General features: G+C 35.1%; 1 protein-coding gene across 1 annotated transcript; it reads left to right on the top strand.

Moving 5' to 3' along the window:
* On the top strand, positions 1 to 22,308 carry ADL6 (dynamin-like protein 6). Its single transcript, XM_028255494.2, has 22 exons — positions 1 to 589; positions 2,541 to 2,591; positions 2,781 to 2,901; positions 3,074 to 3,163; positions 3,659 to 3,720; positions 3,867 to 3,981; positions 4,142 to 4,484; positions 5,661 to 5,808; positions 6,347 to 6,448; positions 6,554 to 6,673; positions 10,697 to 10,780; positions 10,879 to 11,006; positions 13,390 to 13,474; positions 13,627 to 13,765; positions 16,376 to 16,452; positions 16,968 to 17,024; positions 18,650 to 18,815; positions 18,929 to 19,083; positions 19,393 to 19,506; positions 19,597 to 19,664; positions 20,386 to 20,558; positions 21,685 to 22,308. Exons 1-22 carry the CDS (start codon positions 446 to 448, stop codon positions 21,906 to 21,908), a joined length of 2,766 nt encoding a protein of 921 aa, XP_028111295.2. The 5' UTR covers positions 1 to 445; the 3' UTR covers positions 21,909 to 22,308.
* The last annotated feature ends 276 nt before the right edge of the window (positions 22,309 to 22,584 follow it).

Here is a 22,584-nt window from a genome sequence, read left to right as displayed (position 1 = left end):
GTGTAAAAAATAAATTATTGAATAGCAAAAAGATTTGGGTATGATTTCAAAAAATTTTGAATTTTAAAGCCCCAATCAAAAGGCTAAAATCCAATAAAACAAACAAGTTTCACTAGAGATTGAGAAGATTTGGGTTTTAATTTTATTGTTCCACACTCACGCACACTCGTGTTCACCAATCTCCTTATTTCAAAAGTTCAACTTTTGAACCCTCCCTATAAATATATATACATACGTACAACACGATACAACTCTCAAATCCAATAAATTACTGTCGACTACTCAACAACACAAATATCATCGGTGGATCTCTCTCCATCATCATCACTTTCATTTTGTATCAACCTAGGGTTTCTTTCTCTCTCTACATCTCGATCTCTCCTCCTTCTTCGATCTGATCATATCTCTCTCTCTCTAGAATCGAGTTCTTTGATTCATCGAGTCAATGGACGCGATCGACGAATTGGCTCAGCTTGCCGATTCGATGCGCCAAGCATCTGCTTTGCTTGCCGACGAAGATGTGGACGAAAACTCATCGTCCTCGCGCCGCCCTTCCACTTTCCTCAACGTCGTTGCTCTCGGCAATACTGTGAGTTGATTGATTTCAGAATCAATGATATATTGTATCCATGTTGAAATTTGATGCTTTTGTTTATTGATTAGATCTCTGGATCTAGCTGCATTTTTTGTCCTGATTTTGATTTGAATAGGTGCATCTGAGTCAGATGTAGTGAGAATTGTGTATCGATTTTTGGTGAACACTAGTTAGGAGAGAACCAAGTCAAATCAGGAATTTTTTTGTTGTGTTGATTGTGTAATTGCTTATTTGATGTCTCATGATCTTTGGTTATTATTGCTCTCTCAGCATTTTGGTAGTAGTGCCTCAAGTATTGTTGATTCGATGAATTGAGTAGTATTATGAATGTAATTTGGTATACTAGCTAATGTTGCTGTTCACTTTGTTGTTAGATTGCGTGAATTGTACTGTCCTTGTTCTACATCTAAGAGTCATACTACTTGCTATGTAGTCTATTTCAAATATCCTCCTAATGTTTGGATGGATTGCATAAAGTTTTTTTTTATCTTTAATTTTAATTTTTATCTTGTGCTTTATGAGCTCATGTATGTGTGTAAGTGAATTTTGTAAGTGAATTATGTAACTAGTGTTTATGAAATCTCTGGTAATTCTGGTTTGTTGATACAACTCTTTTGTTTTATTGCACTAATTGGCTTCGCTGCTCTAGCTTACACATGCCACTTACACATTTGAATATACCCTTTCAAGGATTTTGTAGAAGCCATTACAGTGTAAAGCTATGTAGAATTTGATTGGACTACTATGGGCAGAGCAGTTTGTCTAGAAGGTTTTAGAGGCTTAAGGTGTCTATGATATTAACACAATACATTCATTATACAATTGAACTATGAAACTCTACGCAAGTCTACTTAGCAATATCTCAATCATAGTACTCATGTTAGATCCAATTCCATGAGGAAGAACATGTAAAGTCTTACATAACCAATAGAGTTGAATAAAGAGTAAGTGGATTCTGATATTAGAATTATGTTGATCTGGAATTCAGAATATAACTCTCTGCAGATGAAATTCCTTTTGTCTTTTATTTTTAAGTTACAAATCTTGCTGTTAGTGACACATTTTCATCTAGAGATAGTGTGTATTTGGATTAGGAATTTATGGGAGAGGGGGTGCACTTGTCATTGGCGGAGTTGTATGTGAAGAAGAATTTCGTAAATCCTTATTTTTATTCAACCTTTGCTTCTTCAAAATTCTCATTTATTCCTGACAATATTTTAATATTTTGCTGCTTAACCTATGGTAAAGTTGTCGAAATGATGCTTCTGATGACTCATGAATGGAGCATCTAGTTTAATAGTTTTTTACCACTTGAAAAGATTTTGGTAGTGATTTTTTTGTTTTTCTATATAACTGTTTCAAAATTTCTGAAATTAGAATTCATAAAATTTTGGAGCTAGGGCTTTTGAGGACGCATAGTGATTGCTTTTTTGAACTTTCTTTATCTATTTAATAATTTATGTACTATTTAAATTTATTCTGGTATTAAAGATTTGTGTACAATTCTATACTAGTTTTATTTTATGTAATTAGAATTCATAGAAATTTGAACGAGAGCGTCAGTGGAAGTATATAATATTCAAACCAATGTTTTGTATTGCCAATCAGTCTGATCTGGACTTAATCCAAAATAACACATTTCTCTTATTGGATGAAGACCTGCTGAATTATGTTCCAGTCTCTTGATAGAAAATATGAAGCCTTTTTTTTTTTTTTCTTCGGATTATAAGTAACAAATACAAGGGAAGGGGACTTGGTTTCATAAAGATTGATATACCCTGGTTATGTAGATCATTAGTTGTTATACTATTGGTAGTTCCAAATTTACAAAGCTCGAATAATGGCAGGACTTATTTGTAACTATTACTTCTTTTTCGTTGAGCATGCTTATTATGGTTATTGTACTATCCATGGAAATTAATTTCTAACTGGACAAATTGGTCAGGGTGCGGGTAAATCGGCTGTGTTGAACAGTCTAATTGGACATCCTGCTCTGGTAAGTTCTTTTGCTTTCTGGTATTTTTTTTCCCCAGTGCAAGGCTTAGCATTTTTTATGAAGTTTTCATGTTTATTGAATGAATTTTGGCAAAAAGAACATTCCTTTGTATCTGTAAGTTGGGAAATACTAAGTAAGTTTTGTAGAGTATCTTGTTTATGTTCTTTTGTCATGACCTTTTTCTGGCAGCCAACTGGTGAAGGTGGTGCTACCCGTGCTCCCATATGCATTGATTTGGCAAGGGATAGTTCTTTAAGTAGCAAATCAATTATTTTGCAGATTGACAGTAAGAACCAACAGGTTTCTGCAAGTGAGTCCTCTTGTCAAACTGTAATCCATTTGTTTCAAATCCACAATGCAGTTTCATATACATTGTGTTACATACATACATATATATTTATGAATTTATTGCACTAAACCTTGTAAATTGTTCTTTTGATTACTCTGATTGTCTTTGTCATTCTCTTTTTGGTCCATTACAGGTGCTCTACGGCATTCTTTACAGGATAGACTAAGCAAAAGTTCAGGCAAGAGTCGTGATGAAATACATTTGAAACTCCGCACAAGTACAGGTTAGTCTTGATCCAAGTGTGATCTGAGTATTCTATTTCCTTCGTGAGCGGAAAATTGTGTAAGACATGTGCTTCTGCCTAAAGTCTTGACTACCTGCCCTTGCTGGATAATTTGAAATGAATGAGAAATTGATGTAGTATTTATGTTATCCATTGGAAAAGAAAAAACTGAAACAAATAGGAAAAGACTATTGTTAAATACCAATTACAATACTGACAGCAGTTTGTCAGGTTTCATCTGGTTGTTAGAATCTTGTGGTGCCTCCTGCTGTAAGATTTTAAGTCTATAGATGGAATTATAGCACTTATGACATGTTTCGATGTGGGAAATCCTTGTTGGTTTGTCAAAGAAAAATATCACAACTGAGATACTTTAAAGATGAATAGTTTGCCATAAGAGGGGCCATAACATGTTTGAAGAATTGGATTTGTTGTTTTGTATTCTAGGACTACTCCCAATTCACTCCTTTATTTATGTGTTGTTTCGTTTTGCAGCTCCACCATTGAAATTGATTGATTTGCCTGGAGTGGATAAAGGAAGTTTTGATGACTCATTGGTGAGTAGCTGCTTATCATATTCTCTCAAGTTGCAAATTGGTCTTTGATAAAAAGGGCATACAGTATTTTCTTGGTAGATAACTTCCAATTGAGTTTCTGAAGTCCTCTTCTTGGAAGGTGATCTAACATCCCTATTTTCCTACAGAGTGTGTATGTAGAACACAACGATGCGATATTGCTAGTTGTAATACCTGCTGCCCTGGCACCAGAAATTTCCTCATATAAGGGCCTCAGAATTGCAAAGGAATATGATGGAGAAAGTGAGTTTACTGTTGACCCTGTATCTTGTGTTGTACTTGTAAAAGGAAGGTTAAATACTTTTTTTGGTCATTTTTTCTTTTGGACTTGGTATTATCATGTCTTATCTCTTTACACCCTTTTCTTTATGAAGAATTAAATCAAGTTGTCTGTTCATTGTAGGTACCAGGACTATTGGTGTTATTAGTAAAATAGATCAAGCAGCTACAGAACCAAAAGTTCTTGCAGCTGTTCAGGCTCTTCTACTGGGTCAGGGACCACGAAGTACATCTGATATCCCATGGGTTGCTTTGATTGGTCAAACTGTTGCTATAGCTTCTACGCAGTCAGGAAATGTCGGGTCTGAAAACTCGTTAGAAACAGCTTGGCAAGCTGAGAGTGAAAGTCTAAAATCTATATTAACAGGAGCCCCTCAAAGCAAGCTTGGTAGATTAGCTTTGGTAGAGACCCTTGCCCACCAAATTCGTAACCGCATGAAAGTCAGGCTTCCGAATCTCCTCTCAGGGTACTTGCTTCTTTCAGCTACTGCTTGACCTTTGGTTTCCATTGTGGAAAGTAATTTCAATTCATTGTGTCTACCTTTGGTTTCCATTTTGGAATTAATTTCAATTCGAAAATAGATAGAAAGGAAAACTAACATAGTATTTTCCATGGATGCAAAACTGAGAGATCACATGAGATACAAAGGAAAACAGTAATTTGTGTGTACATTTTTTTTAAAAGTTAAATTCTATTTGCTTTTCTGATAGTCAGGAAAAAAAGACTTAATCAGCAACCTTGCAGAAACTAGTTATGTGATCTGTAGCATGTTGCATTACTGCGTATTGCATTACTGCATACATGTTCAGCAAAGTACTGATTACTGAAATGTCAATTTTTATTTCTCTAGATTTCTTTGTTGCCCTTTTTCTTCTCTTTTCTTGAGAAAACTTTTAGATTATCATAACAGAATCGTAAACTGATTTTCTTCCAAAGAAAAAAAAAACACTGACGTAGTGTACGAGTCTCCCACTAAAGCGGGTATGAGGGCAGAAGATGTATGCAACCTTATCCCCATTCTTGGATAGGTTGTTTCCATGTCTCAAAGCTGTGCCACCAGAATGTTATCCCCTGAACTGCTGGATTTTGAACAAAAGTAAATTTTCGCACTCCTTACTCTAAATGAGTTCCAATATCTTTAGGTAGATCTTATTTCCATACATGAACGAGATTCAGTTGAATGGATGGACCACAATCGGGGGATCAACCTGACAAAGGGCTCAGCTTTCGGTTAAAGGCCTCAAAGAAAGGAGTCTTCCTAAGAATGAGGCCCAGCTCCAGGCCTAAGTAGCAGTGATTTGCTGTTATGGTTTGAAAACTAAAACATAGTTACCAATAGGACATGGTTTACCCAGGACCTTACCACCTCTGTCAACGTTCTGCGTTAGCAGTCAAGGGGGAAGTCTAATGCTTGTTTTCTAGAACTTTTTTAGTTATTTGAGTTAGCTGTCTGTTATAAAGAGGAAACACGATAATAATGTAGTAATGCATTTGTGTGCCTTCATGGCCTACTTTTGTTCTCTGTGGCTGTAAATTTGAAGAATAGCCTTATTTTTTCTATTTCATGTTGTGCGTAGAGTTTGTCTATGAGCTCGAATGTTATTAAATCTTTTAATTCCGTAAAATTCTTTTGCAATTGCAGGCTTCAGGGAAAGTCTCAAGTAGTGCAAGATGAATTAGTAAGGCTTGGTGAACAAATGGTTAATAGTGCTGAAGGTACAAGGGCTCTGGCATTGGAGCTTTGCCGTGAATTTGAGGATAAATTTCTGCTACATATTACAAGTGGTGAGGTGAGAATTTTAGGGTGGGAAAAACCTCATTTGTGCATTTATGTACTTAACATGGTTCTTTGTGATAGAAGACAACCAAAGGAGTGCTTCTATATCACTTTGGTTTTAGTGATTTGTTTATTCACTATACGGTCAAAAGTATTGTAACAAATTTTCCCCTTAGGCCAGGCATGATAAGTTACCTCAAGGTGCGTATTCTAGTAATTTTGCGACAAAAGCCTTATCCTAGGACAAGCTGTTTTACTCCCTGGGGACAAAATAATCCCAGATAGGCAGACTAAAAGGGCCCGTCATAAGTGATCCCAGTTCACAAAATGTGAAGCAAATGTCGGATGATTTTATCCTAGTATAAATTAGTTCTACCCTGCCCGCGAAGCACAAATGGCCATAGTGGTAAAAGTGTATACATAAGAGTTCAGACATCAATGAATTTGTGGCACTAGTAAAATGTCTTTTGAGGATTATGCAACATTGTGAATGCTTTATGCAATTTTGCTTTCTTCCCTTTCTTAGCTGCTGTTATAAATACTTTATGCAGGGTAGCGGTTGGAAAATTGTTGCTAGTTTTGAGGGCAACTTCCCTAACAGGATTAAGCAGCTCCCCTTAGACAGACATTTTGACCTAAACAATGTCAAGCGGGTATGTATTCTCGTCTATTTAAATTTTAATTATCTGCATTTTTGTTTACAATATGTGATTTTGTTGTGATTTACTGCTTTGATGACCCTTTTAAGTTGGTTCCAGATTGTTCTTGAAGCAGATGGTTATCAACCTTATCTTATATCCCCAGAGAAAGGTTTGAGGTCTTTAATTAAAGGTGTTCTAGAGCTGGCAAAAGAACCTGCACGCCTATGTGTTGATGAGGTAAACTATGAAATGCATATATGCTTTTCTCTATTGGTTTTGATGTGATTTTAAGTTCTCTTGAATCTTGATAGGTCCTCCACTCCTAATCTCAGTTCAGAGATATGCAGGAGAGTTTCAACTCTTTCTATTACACTACTTGTTTCCCACTTACAAAACCTGGGTTGGTTTTCAACCCTTTTCATACGTGCTTTTTTGTACTTGTGGCTGCCAGCATCCATTTCTTCTTGGGATGTTTGTGTTTCTCACTTCCCCTCCAGCTCCTTTTTGGTTCCAGAGCAACTGTAGCCATATGATGCTGTGGCTTTTTGTTGATGATAGACTGGAGAAGAATAAAGTGCACTGAGATATTATTCTTAAGCAAGTTGCATCATGAACTATGTACATTTGACTGGAACTGGTCACTTGGTTGATGAATTTTTTTCTTTTTAAAATATCTGCAGCACATCTTGATTATTTTTATCTGATTAAACTATTCATTCGTGTTCACATTTTGTCAGAAGGACCTTAGGTGGCCTGGGCCCCTGGGGTTTTGGTATTGATCCCTATCACTTCAACAATATACAGGGAAGGGGTACTTCAGTTAAATGGGGTTTGAAAAAACCATAGAGGCACAAAAGTTAGTTTGAAGCTTGCCCAATCTGAGATCTAATGGGCTGCAGAATATATGCCTCATTAAGAAAATTTTCTTTTCCACTCAGCAGTAGCACTGACAATTTATTCTCCATTTTTTACCCTGCCATATTACATTCCTAAAGATGTGGGTGGAACCCCTTGAAGATGGTGTAAAATCTTATAAAGGACCACTTAAGATTGAAGTTAATTAGACCTGAATCATGTATAATAGTCATTGGATTTTAGAAATTGTTGATAGTTGTGCCTATGGAGATGATCACAAGGCAATTCAAAGTCCTTATCATCACCACCACCGCCACCATAACTATCATGAATTACCTTAGCTTTGGTGAGTAAGTTGTGGACGAAACTTTTAACTATCTATAAATACATTGATAATCCAATCAATCTTGGAGAATTTATGGTTAAAATTCACAATTCTTTTCAAGCCACAGCTCCTTCAAATTCGAATGTGGCATGTTATTCGAAAGGAACTTAAATTGTCTTGTGATTTAGGCCTCATTTGGGAACATGTTTTTTTAGTAATTTTTTGGCTAAAATATGATATAATTTTGTTGACTAGGAATATGCCAGATGAGTGAAGAACATGCCAGATGAGTGGAGGAAGAGTATTTTAGTGCCAATTTATAACAATAAAGGTGATGTCCAGAATTGCAACAACTATAGAGGAATCAAGTTAATCTGTCATATAATGAAAGTGTGAGAGAGGGTGATAGAACGTCGATTGCGAGATATAGCAGAGGTGTTAGAGAATCAATTTGGGTTTATGCCTGGCAGGTCAACAATGAAAGTGATCTATCTTTTGAGGAGAGTAATAGAAAAATATAGAGAAAAGAAAATAGACATTCATATGGTGTTTATTGATCTGAGAAAGCATATGATAGAGTGTCCTGGGATATAATATGGTGGGTGTTAGAAAAGAAAGGGGTGACAAAAGGTTATTTTGATGTGATTAGGGACATATGAAAGGGGTGGTGACCACTATTAGATCGTCTGCTGGAGAGACAAATGAATTTCCTATCATTGTAGGGTTACACCAAGGATCTATCTTGAGTCCTTATCTTTTTGCTTTAGTTATGGATTAGTTGACAAGAAATATTCAGGATGACACGCCATGGTGTATGCTTTTTGTAGACGATATCGTGCTAGTGGATGAGACAAGAGGAGTTAATACAAAGTTTGAGATTTGGAGAAAAGCTATTGAATCTAAAGGATTTCGGATAAGCAGAACGAGGACAGAGTATATGGAGTGTAAATTTAGTAACAATAACAATGAAAGTAGAGGAGAAGTGAAGATTGAGAACCAAGAACTGCCTAAGAGTGAACATTTTCGTTATTTAGGGTCGATTATCACAACAGCAGGGGGGATTGATGCGGATGCGTCTGGGGTATTGTGCAATAAACGAATACCCACTAGACTAAAAGATAAGTTCTATAGAACGGCTATTAGACCAGCAATGTTGTATGGAACGGAGTGTTAGACAACCAAAAAACAACATGTAGACAAGATGAGTGTGGCTGAGATGAGAATGCTAAGGTAGATGTGTGGTAAGACTAGACAAGATAGAATTAGGAATGACTGTATTCGGGAATGGATAGGAATAGCACCAATAGAAGATAATTTGAGAGAAAATCGATTTAGATGGTTTGGTCATATTCAATGGAGACCAACAGAGACAGTAGGAAAGAGATGCGATACTGTAACGGTAGATCGAAGTATTAAGGGACGGGGTAGGCTTAGATTAACGTTGGCTAGCGTTGTAAATAGAGATATGGATCTACTTAATTTGACTAATAAAATGACCTTTGATAGGGCCGCGTGAAGAAGAAAGATTCATGTAGTCGACTCCATTTGATGAGACTTAAGACTTGGTTTGGTTTGGCTTGGCTAAAATATGATATAAAAAAATTAGTATGTTGGGGATGATTTTTTGGTTTTTTACGAAAAGATGTGCAAAAAGTAGAGAAAAAAAAAAAGAAATTTTGACTTTTTGGTATAGGTTTTTAATTTTTTTTAATTTTTTTAGTGACTTTTTGGGTTTTAGGCTAAAAAGATTACATCCCAAACGTTGCTTTAGTTTGTGCTACCAGAGAACTAATTTCTTGGTACCTGAATTCACTGAAGTCCAAGATTTTGTTCCTTCACCAATTTATCATCATGATTATAGCCAACAATATCGTAGTTTACTGTTTGTGATCAATTTAAGATTTCTGGCTCCTCTACATTAGCTAGCAAATATTTATGATTGGGGCTTTCCAGATCCATTGCGTCAGAAATGTTCGCCTTGGGTTGACCAAATCTAAAGCATGATAAGCTGAGACTTCTTTTCAGTTTAAGGGTAAGACTAAAACCTTTTTGTCCTTTTTGTTTTCCTTACTGAAAGGACTCAAGTTCTATTATTGAAGAATTTTGCCTAACCTTTTTTGCATTTGGGAACTGAAGGGATGAACAAATGCTGGGGGAAAGTATTTTTGGCTTTGAGAATATTGTATGTATTGTTTTTCTGCTATTAATGCCATTGTAACAAATTCTCTTCTTCTAAAAAAAAAAAAAAATCACCCTAATTTGTCTTGGTATTTTCATTGATGAACAAACCCCCTATCTATTCTGCATATTCCCCAAAATAATATGAATAATTTATGGATTTTTCCAATGAAAATACCAAGACAAACTTAAATTTCTAAGTATATCTTTCATCGTTGTTCGAAATTGTATCTTAAATTTCTCCTGAACTATTCGAATTAAAAATTATTTGACAACTGTATAATTGCTGAATCCTAAATTTGTTATCATGGTTAATGCAAACTTGTATGAGAAGTTCATGGCGAAATCACATACATTGTGGATTCATCAAGTTTACAAGATTCTCTATGTATTTTCTTTGACATAGATTATAATTTCTGGTATAGCCTGAGAGCATTAGTATGTTCAGTTGTTGTGTAGAAACAGCATATGCATTGTGGGTATATGTAAATATGCATGAGACACTGTTACAATTCGGGAGTTCCTATTGAGTTCTGATTTTAGAATCCCATATCTGTGTAATCTTTTGGTCAGAATTGTTGTGATTTGTTGTTTTATTATTGGCAGGAGTACTGTGGTTTTTTCCTTATCTCAGTTTGATTTTTTTTTTTTTTTTTTGTGGCTAAATTGCCCTCATTGCAGAAATGGTTTGATTAAATCTTCAGGCACTTGCTGGCTTAGCAAACCTGTGGCATTTGCGTTATATTTTTCGTTAAACTGTTATCCCTTTAATGTTTTATTTCGTGAATATCCTGCCTACACCTGCAAAGCTATCTGATGAAGAGAATGCAAATACGCTGTTCTTTCCTTTCTGTGTTTTCCTTCATACTGTGAGCCAATTTTTTAAGTTATTGTAAAATTAGGTGCACCGTGTACTCGTGGATATAGTTTCAGCAGCTGCAAATGGTACACCAGGTCTTGGAAGATATCCTCCTTTTAAGAGAGAGGTAATTATGTCGTGCTGCATTCCATTTTTGTAGTTTTTCTGGGTAGATGCATACAATTTATTCTTCTAGAAATAATCAATACTTAATAATTTAAATAGGTTGTGGCAATTGCAAGTGCTGCATTGGATGGGTTTAAGAATGAAGCAAAGAATATGGTGGTCGCCCTTGTTGATATGGAGCGTGCATTTGTTCCTCCGCAACATTTCATCCGTTTGGTGCAGAGACGGTATGCTCAATACTCAGACAATGATCATGTGATGTCTTTGTTAATATCTTTAGATCTACATAGTGTTCTTGTGAATGTTTTAGTATATTGTTGCGACAATGTTACTCCTTTTAGTGCAGTTCTTGTTGTCTTGTCATCATTCTGTTTCACTACAATTGGATATTGTTTTAAACAAATTGATTGTGATTTCTAGGTGGTGTGTGGTCATTACAATGTAAATTATTTCCAGAAATATATGTAGGCTCTATAGCACAATCTTTTAGTTCATTGTAACGTTAAGTTTTGTTGCTCTGCAAACTTTATAGAGGCTTGAAGAATTTCAAAAACTGTATATTATTCAAAGAATAGATGAACAATTTGTGTGTTTATTGATTATCATTGTAATGTGGAAAGGTTTGTGTTGATGTGAGAATGTTTCAAGTAAATTAGTTGAGAAGATATATTATTTTTATTGTTACGATGGATGAGACATCCGAATCCCATCTTTGCTATGCTTTGCCATGGGGCGCATGCACTAGCGTAAAGAAATTATTGCAGTGTGAGAGATGGATGATGGACATGGCCAGAAATGTCTGGTACACACCTTATCCATGGCACAAGTTTATATTTGAGTTTCTTTATTGTAGGCATGAACTAGACAAATCATTGGCATTTTAGTACACTTTGAGTTTGTTATTTGTCGGTCTTGTTCTTCTTCTTTGTTTCTTGAAAGTTGGGGATTAAGAAAAGAATAGGAGACGAAATGGCTTGCCAATATTTTTCATAAGTGAAGATTTTGATTGAAGCCCCCTTTTGATTGACACTATTGCTTTTGTAGAAGGGCCCGACTCTTCTTTCCTTATTGTTACTTGGCCAGTTTGTTTCCCTAACAATCAAGCCTTTGTAGAAGGACACTACTATTAACTTTATTTGCTAATAGAATTAATGTAATTCTTTTTTTACTTTCTCATTATTGCACATTTGTTTTTCTCATTTTCCCATCAAACCTTAGTCATGCTGATCTTATGCGAAATGCCTTTTTTCTTTATGTTTTAAAGGATTGGATGTTCGTTGTGTCCACCTCATGTTATGTTTCATCATTTGTCCGTGTCTTCCCTTCATTGTCAGCTTGACCCACCATGGATTCCAGATCTGATGTGTGTACATGATACATTGAAATTGAATTTTTTGACTGATTTAATGCTTTAGATCGTGTGTTATTAGGTGGTCTAAGTTGGGAAGGTGTTGGCCTTTTTCTCTGACTGACTGTCCTTTTGACCTCACATGGCTGCTAAAAGTCATTAATATACAGTCATAATGATAGGTTTTTGGAGCTTTCTGAGAGCTCAAGAGTACATCCATGCAATGATTAATGTTTGTCGTGGTTTTGGTCAAATGGTGCGTGGAGGGAAAAAGCCTTTTGGCTTTGAGACTACAACATGATCTTCTTGGATGGTTGGATCATTTGTCAGTTGAACACTTTAAAATGGTGAAAACCAGGACAAAGTAGGATATTGTAGTTTTGACCCTATTTCTTCAGAAATCACTTTAAACTTCTGGAAACAACTGATAGTAAACTGTAACTGTAGAATACTTAATGCCTTCCATTCTGTACATTTCTATCTGTGTCAATAATTGCAGTGTAGTTCTGCATTGTTGTCTTTTTTTTTAATAGTTATTACTAGTGGGTATGCGCCCACCCGATGGGTATGCTATTGATTTAAGAATACACATTTCTATCTGTGTCAATAATTGGAGTGTAGTTCTGCATTGTTGTCTTTTTTTTTAATAGTTATTACTAGTGTGGGTGTGTGCCCACCCGATGGGTTTGCTATTAGACCTGTAAAATATAAATTTTAATTTTGATTTAAGAATATATGTTGTGTATTGTTGAAGTGGTAAAGTAGTTGTTGTTTCTCAAATTCAATGTCATGGGTTCAAGTCCTATTCACTTCATTAAGTAATTTTTTGTTTTAAATAACTATTATAGGGGTAATTTGGGAAAACTCAAAATATGAGACACATTTGTGTCCACCACCAGCACCCTTCACATATTAGTAGTATAGATAATGCATCATAATGAATGAAATAAAATGAATCAACAATTTAAGATCACAATTACATATAAACTCCCAAACCCAAAGTGGGAGAGAGAGACCCCAAACATTACAAAGGAAATAAGAGACACACACAAAGGTGGAAGGAATCGAACTCTTGACCTCCTAGTGAGGTGCAAGAGCTCTGGCCATTGGCTTAACACCATAGGTTATAACTTATGCATTGCAGTATTTTTTGATAATCATGTTGTCTGGCATGTCTTGATATCTGGGGGGTTAGATGTTTAGTAATCATTCTATGGTTTCTTCAATGTCAATCCAATCAATTCATGTTTTATTCTTGGCAGGATGGATAGGCAGCGGCGAGAGGATGAGCTAAAGAACCGATCTTCTAAAAAGGGAGTCGACGCAGAGCAATCCATTCTAAATAGGGTTTGTCCGCTTTTTCCTGATATACAAATATTTTGATGCTCGAGTTCATCCCATTTTATATAAAGTGTTCGTAATTTACTGCATTTCGGTGTTGGAATCTCCTTGCTTCCTAGTCCCTACTTTTTCTAATTGTCTTCCGTGTTTCATTTTAGGCCACCAGCCCTCAAACAGGAGGCCAGCAAACTGGGGGGAGCTTAAAATCAATGAAGGAGAAACCTGGCCAGCAAGATAAGGATGTTCAAGAGGGGTCAGGATTGAAGACGGCAGGGCCTGATGGGGAGATAACGGCAGGTTCGTGCATTACCTTTTTGTTCATAATATTTGTTGGTCTCATTTATGATGATTTTTTGCCGTCTTTTGATTATAGCTTATAAGAGTTGTATGGCTTCAGCACTGCATGAGTTTTAGGGTGAAAAGTTTCATTTTTAAACTTTTCTATTTTGTCTGTAACATTGGAGTGGTATTAATCATGCTACCAGGTGGTAATTTTCTGTGTTTGGGATGACTAAGCTATTTTGAGTTGATAATACCTACACAAACAAAATTTTTATACAAAATGATGTTGGCAATTTGTGGCTCTTCCATTTCAAACCAAAAACACCTTCCATTATGGCTCATAATTGTAAAAATACTACTGTTTCATCATTCTAGATTGAATTTTTGTACAAAAAATTATGTTTGTGAAACATTTCCTTCGAGCTATTGTGTTTATAGTTTTGCTACTGGTTTTGAATGTGCATTTTTTTCAGATGTATATAGAGCCACACTTCTGATTAAAGTTTGATTTTCATGTTTAGTGATATTATTCTTTGAAGCATGATATTAAGCACAGGTGACAAATTAAGTTCTATTAATAGTGCTCTAGATCATCTATTGACATATGCAGTTATACAGCTGTTCTCTCTATCTTTCGAATTCACAGAATAAGTGTTCATCTAGATTTTACTATTTTGACCAAACAGAATAAGCTTGTTAACGATTTCTTGTTAAGTAGATTTAAATTTTATTATAAAAAACCAAACCAAACCAAACCAAGCCTTAAGTCCCATCAAATGGGGTCGGCTACATGAATCCTTCTTCTCCACGCGGCCCTATCAAAGGCCATTTCATTAGTCAAATTAAGTAGATTCATATCTCTATTTATAACGCTAGTCAACATTAATCTAGGCCTACCCCGTCCCCTAAAGCTTGTATACAATGAGAAAACCACACTATAACTATACCCCTATACATTAGATTATATTTCCTGTGCATCAGCAAGATCCCAAGGGAGTTCAATGAAGGGTTAATCCTTTTTTGTGGCCCAGCTGTACAAAGAGACTTAGAAGTATGCCTCGTCACTTGAGGCACTATAGCCTCAATTCGTTATAAAGATTGACAGTTCCTTTATGCTCACAAACACCACACCAAATATGAAAAAGCAACAAATTACAACAAATGAGTAGGCAGTTCACCAATTCCTTTTCTTTCACATGCAACAAATTAGGTAGTATTTACATGCGTTAAATCAAATTACAGGTTATTGTCATGCCTTGTGATTCTAGTTGCCCAAAGAAAGCCACCTAAAAGGAGCCTTAGTTACATGCCTTTCTTGGGGAAAGCTTCTTGTGTGTTGTCAATCAACTTCTTATAGTATGATTTAACCCCTAACCTCCCAGACATGGTGGTGGTGGTGCGTTAGATTGTCTTCCTTCCCTCACATGTGCTTGACCCTGTACAAGGCTTAAAAAAACCTCCAGGACCATCTCAATCTCCCAATCATGTAAAGATCACTGAAAGAGCTAAATGTTCTGAAATAGTTGTGATGGAGGTTTTTGTTACTCAACTAGTATTAAATCGTCTTTTTGGCATTCGTATTGGTTTGATTTGATTAGTTTTGCTTAGTACCCCATTCTTCTGATTTTTACTTTGATATGCTTGCTGTCTGGTTTGATGCTTGTAATTTTTGCTACATCTTTGTAGCATAGCATTGATCCAAATGATTTTAAAGTTAATATAAATTGTATTGGTGTCAGCTGTTGTTAAAGGATCAAATGTTGATACTTATGTGTACAAGTGTCTTACTTTTCTTTTGGTAAGCTAATGGCTAAAATCACTTATTAACATTTATAGACAATTGATTATGTACTTATTAATTTTTAACTTTATTGCTTGACGATTTAAGATTTTTTATATAGAATTCTTTGATTAACATTGATATCAAGTTTGGAGTAATTAAATTCTTAAAGTTCAGTAACAATAATTGCTATTGATTTTAGGTAATCAAATAAAGGAATTGATAAGAATAAGGTACTGGATATGAACCATTTTACTACCTTTCATGTACCTAATTAACATAAAACAAAAGCAAATAAATGAAATAATAAACGAAAGAATTATCCTTTCAAATATGAAATGTCAAGGGGACCTCATTTAGTCAGTATACTACATCTACATGCACTCATTAGCGTCTAATGTGGTTCAGTTGAAAATTATACCCATGGATGTTTTGTTCTCCTTTGTTGTCTAACTTCATATATCTTCATAGAGAATAAGATGTGTATATCCATCTTGTTGGATACTCAATGCTGACCTAATGATGATTGGGTCTTTATTGGTTTGTTTCTAGTTATGTTGGTTTGGAACCAAGTCTAAAACTGTTTAAGCTCCAAAATTGAAGTTTAAAATACAATATGGTTCTGGATAAATGTGAACTGAGAAGATGACATCCATACTACCTATATTTATTTGGTTCCCTTTCTTATTTAGCTTCAATGTTGGTAAACACTTTTTCAGGGCAACTTGGAAGCTCTTTAGTTTTGAAGAAGAAATTTGATTGCTAATCTTCCTTTATTCAGTTTCAAGAACATGTTGAATGGGCTTATTTTCTATTTATCTTTGCGTTTTTCTCTGTAAATACAGGTTTCCTATTGAAGAAAAGCGTAAAAAAGAGTGGATGGAGTAGACGATGGTTTGTTTTAAATGAGAAAACTGGAAAGGTTAGTACTTAATAAAATAGTAGTTTAGCTAATCTAATGTGAGATCAATGATATACTTGAACCTCTTCAACATAACATACTTGGATTGATTTGAGATGCTAGAATGTCTGGTGCTGTTTCAATTTTCCCCCCTTTTTTTGGTTCTTTTCTTTTCTCTTTAAGTACACTGCTTAAATTTTCTATTTTTGGATGCGTCAAATCTACTTTTTTCTTATATATCACATAGAAACACATTTATCAAAAAAAAAAAAAAAGCACATAGAAACACTTAATATCCATTTAGAACATTATTGCAAGTCTCTGTAGCTTTATGTCTATGGTAAGTACCTACACAAAACAGCATGTTTTAGATACTGTTGTGCTAATGCTGTTATGGTTATCCAAACTCTGAAAATGGTAGTTAATGCACATTTTGTCAAAATTATAGTCTATTGTTTTAGCATCTGATCAATTTGGGTGCTATGTATGTCATTTATCATAGCATCATTATTCTGATATCAACTTACATTTTACAGCTTGGATACACCAAAAAGCAGGAAGAAAGACACTTTCATGGCGTCATCACCTTGGAGGTATCGAGTATTTGTGAATAATTTCATATCGGACTAGCATTTAGTTGTATACTTCTTGTACTTGATGGTAGATTCAAGGATGTTTCCATTATCTCTTTTGAGTTTTATTTTTCTGCTAAGTTTCGAACTAATTACAAATATGCATCACCTTTCGAACCCTGTCAATAATGTTTGAAGTTGGAACTCGATATGTTTTCCTTTTGTTACTTTGGATTTTAAAAGTTCTGTCAAAAACTTGTAGGTACCAGAATAATATCTATGCCATGTAATGAATTCGATTTTCATTTACTTAATTTTGTCTTGGTCATTTACTACATCAGCTTATAGGCTTCACATATGCTTGATTGTTGTGAAATCTAGGTGCATCCATATGCTTGTCCATAGCAAAATTTTAGAACTGGTCATAGTCATCAGACTCATCACATTATATATATATATTTTGACGAGTGATATTGTATCATCATTTTTGCTCAACTATATATTTGCCGCATAAGCTATGGAATGTCTTTTAAAAAAGTGAAGGCATTTGCTATATTTAAATAAAATAAAATAAAAAAATGAAAAAGGCTAATGGATAATGTTAACTTTAACAGAAAAGGCATCACTGGGGCTTAAGGCGCCCTTGGGTGTCAGGTCATTTGTTCACCCTAGCTCTGGAGGCATTTACCAGATGACGATCTCATTTTTGTTTTTCAGAATGAAAGAAGATTTTTATTTTGATTGCCTAATTCAGATTGTATCACTAGTGGTGTTTGGCTTATCGTTGTTCTCTAGGCTTCCCAAGAGACATTTATTGGAGCTTTTAGGAAGAATACTGGCAGATGGTGGCATGTAATGCCGTCTCTAAAATTGGTAGTTCAATTTATAAGTGTTATAAGTGCCATGGGGGCTGCTAGGGGGCAAAAATTTGACGAAATCATTTGTTCAGTAGCAGAATCTGCTGGCCTTTCTGTGCAACAGTTTACCAGTAGCAGAAGAGAGGGTTACTGTACATACACGAGTCTTCCAGTTCCTACGGAAGCTCTTTCTTACCAATCAAGTAGTACAAGAAGAGCTGTATCTTATCTTATAGCCTGGTCCGGTGGGTTGCCTTTTGAATTCAGTGTATTGAAGAAACTATTAGATAGATAAGGAGTAGGTGAGTCCTCACTGACCTGAGCGATTTGGATTACCTAGCAGGCCTTTTATTTGGTAGGTAACGTTGCCAAAAAAATCATTCACTTTTTCTTTATGATTTTTTTTATAAGAAAAATTCATTACATACTAAGTAACAGAATGAAAAAGATTGGTGCACAAAGGGAGGTATATGTACATTTATGTATGTTACAGTATTTGGAAAATTTAGCAGTCTCTGCCTATATATTTTGATTATTAGATAGCCAACAGTTATATAACTTAAAACTCAACAAGAAGCCAATTATATCAGATTGAAAATGCCTCTGCATGTTCTAGAAGGTATATAATGAATCCCATCTCATGTAAGCCAATCAACTTGTGTACTCCTGTTATATATTTTATTTTGGGGAAATGAGTTGTTATTCAACTTTGCTATTGAGTTTGAAATTAATGGCTGTAGTTTAAAAGTGACTGCATTAAGTATTTATCTTGGATGTATTATTGCTCAGGAATGTAATATTGAAGAAGTGTCTGATGAAGAAGAAGCCCCCCCTCCAAAAAGTTCTAAGGACAAAAGTTCCAAGGACAAAAAGTCGAATGGACCGGATTCAGGGAAAGCACCCAGTCTTGTATTCAAGATTACAAGCAAGGTTGAATACAAGACTGTTCTTAAAGGTAGATTATTCATATTTATTTTAAAGAATTGTCTTGATTTTGGGTTACCTTTTGTTTCCTTTCTCCTGTTGAGGTACATGCCAATACACATTAATAATTCCATGATCTTGCAGCTCACAGCGCTGTTTTGTTAAAAGCTGAGAGTATGGCAGATAAGGTTGAGTGGTTAAGCAAGTTAGGAAAAGTGGTGCCTCCTTCTCAAGGAGGTCAACTGAAGGGTGGTGAATCTGGTATTTCAATGCGGCAAAGTCTTTCTGATGGTTCTCTTGTGAGTTAATTTTTTATGCTTGCTTTGTTTTTGTGCAAACTCTTTAACCCACTACAGACTCTGTAATTGTTGTCTTTTCTCTACAAGTTGCTCTAGAGTTGTCTTCCCTATGGACTGATGTATTTTGTCTGTATGCAAGTTTGCATTTTCAGTTAGTAAGGAAAGAGTTCCCTATCAAATTTTGAAAGTTGGCTAAAACTTCAATTTTTGAAGTTTGTAATCATTTTTCAGTTGTAGGCAATCTTTTCTGGTATTGTCAAATTCTTCTTTACCAAGTGTCTAAACTGTTAGCCTACTTGCACAATTTAGGACACAATGGCCAGAAGACCTGCTGATCCAGAGGAGGAACTTAGATGGATGGCCCAAGAAGTACGCGGATATGTTGAAGCTGTTCTGAACAGCCTTGCTGCCAATGTCCCAAAAGTCAGTTTTATTTTTTCAAAGCCACATTTATTTCTAGGTCTTTTAAGTTTTACATTATATTATATTTTATTACCTATTCTGGCTGTGCAGGCAGTGGTTCTTTGCCAAGTGGAGAAAGCCAAGGAAGACATGCTTAATAAGTTGTACAGTTCAGTCAGGTTAGTGGCATTGATATATATATTTTTTAGAGTGATGCTATACAAACAAAAAATTCATACATAATGATGTGGGTCATTGTGGACAATTCACTTCAAAACAAAACACCATTGAAGATGGATTTATTTACAATAATGGCAATGCTACATCATTCTTGTCAAGTTTTTTGTATGAATTTTATGTATGTTTAGGATTTTCCATTTTTTTGTTCTTGCACTTTTTGGACTGTGGTGGAATATCTTTGGTTAATATACTTCTCCATGCAAGTTTTTTCTTCCTGATGTTTGTTGTGTTAGTGGAAATCTAATGAGAGGCATGGCTTGCGGGCAGGGAAACGATTTGTATACATCTTTCTTTGTTACAAAAAAAAGATATGTATATGTATTTAAAAAAGATTGCTTGTTTCATGTAATTTTTTTTTTTATTTTTTTGGTATCTCGGGCAGAAAATGTGTGGGAAATGCAACTCTGGATGATTGTTCTTATATTCTGTGATTTAATAAAAGAAGTGTATGTTAAAATAGAAAGTAAAAACTGCATCTTGCACAAATGCAATACCAAGCAATATTGATTAATCTTGTTTTGTGTTTGTGTTTAATGTGAAACATCTACTAATTGAATCATGCATAAATATGGATCCAATGCAAACTAAGTCCCCTGCCTTTCTATCAATTTTTTTTCCCCTTGAAACATTTTGACTTCATTTCATACATGGATTGGATAGCTCTCAAAGTATGGCAAGGATTGAAGAGTTGCTGATGGAGGACCAAAATGTAAAGCGCAAGAGGGAGCGTTGTCAGAAACAATCTTCTCTTCTTTCAAAGCTCACCAGGCAACTTAGTATTCATGACAATCGGGCAGCTGCAGCCTCCAGCATGCTGGATAGTGGTGGATCAGGTGACAAAAGCTATAGATAAAATTGCTATTTCTTTTTCCTGATATGCTTACCTTATAGCATTGCTACTTATTTGGAAAGTTTTGATACTTGTGTGCCATAAATTTTGTTCACCGGATATGAAACGACAGGGACAAGGGTATGAGATATCAAATGTGTCCAACCCTCGTGCCTATATTAGACACTTGGGTCTTCTAATTTTATCCTAGTGGACTATTTGAGTTTACTCCATGTAAAATGTACATATAATATTATACAATAGAAAACTCGATGGTAAAAGTTTTGTATTTCATCAAAAAAAAAGGTGAAGAAGAAGAATTCTATAATAAAATACTTTACAATCTACAATAATGCATAAAAAGTGAAGAAAAAATATTTAACAAAGTTGAATATGAAAATAGATTAAGAACTCAAAAGAGCAGCTTAATCGAATGATAAGATTTGTCGTTAGCATTCCTAGCGGAACGGATTCGAGTCACAAAAATAATCTCTCCAAAAATTGGGATAAAGTTGCAATCATCTTACCCTCCTTAGACTCCACTAAAGTTAAGTTTGTTTTTCCGACTAGTTAATTTTCTTAAATTATTGCAATATTTAAATGTCTGTTTCCTAATTTGTTTTTCTTAGTCTATTTGATTCAATACTATTTAATTTTTATTATTTATTTTGATCACATAAATTGGTATTTAGACAACAAACATAAAATTTACAATAAAATATGTTATACAAAACAAAGCGCTTTGTAAATTGGATCGGATTCGAATCGGTATTCCACGATCCTATAAAGATCCCATTAGCAGGATCGAAAGATCCTACCTATAAAGAATTTTTTACACGATCTGGATCGATTGTATTCAAATGAATCGTAAGATCGTAGGATTGTAAAATCCGGATCGGGATTTCGATAACCATGGGAGTATCTTGTTGGTTAGGAAAGTTTGGCCATTCTCACAAGGCTCTGTTTGGATCTTGGAAAAGTAATTTGGTAGCAGCTCTTTTCCCTCCACAAATCCATGATCCAAACACATGCTTTACTAGACTACTACAAATATTGTTTCATTCATTGGATGCTGTGTTGTACTTCTTGTACTTTCAATTGTTATCTATTTTGTATTTTGATTTTTGCAGAAAGCAGTCCAAGAACCAGTGGACCCGGTGAGGATTGGAGATCTGCATTTGATGCTGCAGCAAATGGTCCCTCCGACTCATCTAGGTTTGGGTCGAATGGTCACAGTCGCCGGTACAGTGATCCCGACCAAAATGGTGACGTAAGCTCAGGTTCAAGGTCTGGCAGCCGCCGCACCCCGAACCGGTTGCCTCCTGCACCACCAGGTTCTTCATACAAGTATTAGATAGGGTTTTGTGACGGGGATTGATTCATGCATTATTCTTGTTTGGGCAAGTGTTTGCTCTTGCTCCCCATTTTGAGCTCTTGACGAGCTCAAATTTATATAATATTTTTATAGTAGCAGCTTTTGTAGAATTGGGAAATATGCGTGGTGCCTGTAGATAGAGATAGTAGTTTCATTTTTATTTTAATTTCTTTTTCTCCTCATGTTCACAGCTTGCTGGATTTTTGAGGTGTACTTGCCTTTGTATCCATTATGATAATCTCCTCTTATTCTTTTTGAGGGGTTGCCAAACATTATTAGAATTTTTTTTGTTTTCTTTCCTGTAGTGATGAACATAATTACCTACAAAAAAATTGATTTTATTTTTTTGGGTTGCTGAATGAATAACTGAGTTTTGATTTGTCTTTTGCTTCCCTGTGATGTCTTCTTTATATTTGATTGTGAAGATTTTGCATCATTTTCCAGACAAAAAGAAAGCAAACCAAACCAAACCAAACCAAACAAAAGCATTATTTAGGCTGTGATATATATTCTAGTCTGTGTAGCCAATGATGATGGGTTGATCTTTTGTCTGAAAATGTACTTGTGTGTTGGCCATTTCAAGTATATGGTTTAATTTACTTACCCCAAAAAAATAAATGGTTTAATTGATGTAGCAGCAGCCTCTTGGATGCTT

This window comes from Camellia sinensis, chromosome 5 (assembly GCF_055761805.1).
Source record: "Camellia sinensis isolate YWXY chromosome 5, ASM5576180v1, whole genome shotgun sequence".
Lineage (NCBI taxonomy): Eukaryota > Viridiplantae > Streptophyta > Magnoliopsida > Ericales > Theaceae > Camellia > Camellia sinensis.
The sequence above is the reverse complement of the archived record's forward strand: the minus strand, read 5'-3'. Positions and strand labels throughout refer to the sequence as shown.

Bases quoted from the DNA above. Each gene is read 5' to 3' on its own strand.
- ADL6 (XM_028255494.2), top strand. From the start codon at position 446: ATGGACGCGATCGACGAATTGGCTCAGCTTGCCGATTCGATGCGCCAA. The intron at 5,809-6,346 runs GTGAGAATTTTA...TACTTTATGCAG, and splicing joins TACATATTACAAGTGGTGAG to GGTAGCGGTTGGAAAATTGT. The intron at 19,665-20,385 runs GTTAGTGGCATT...TGGATTGGATAG, and splicing joins AAGTTGTACAGTTCAGTCAG to CTCTCAAAGTATGGCAAGGA.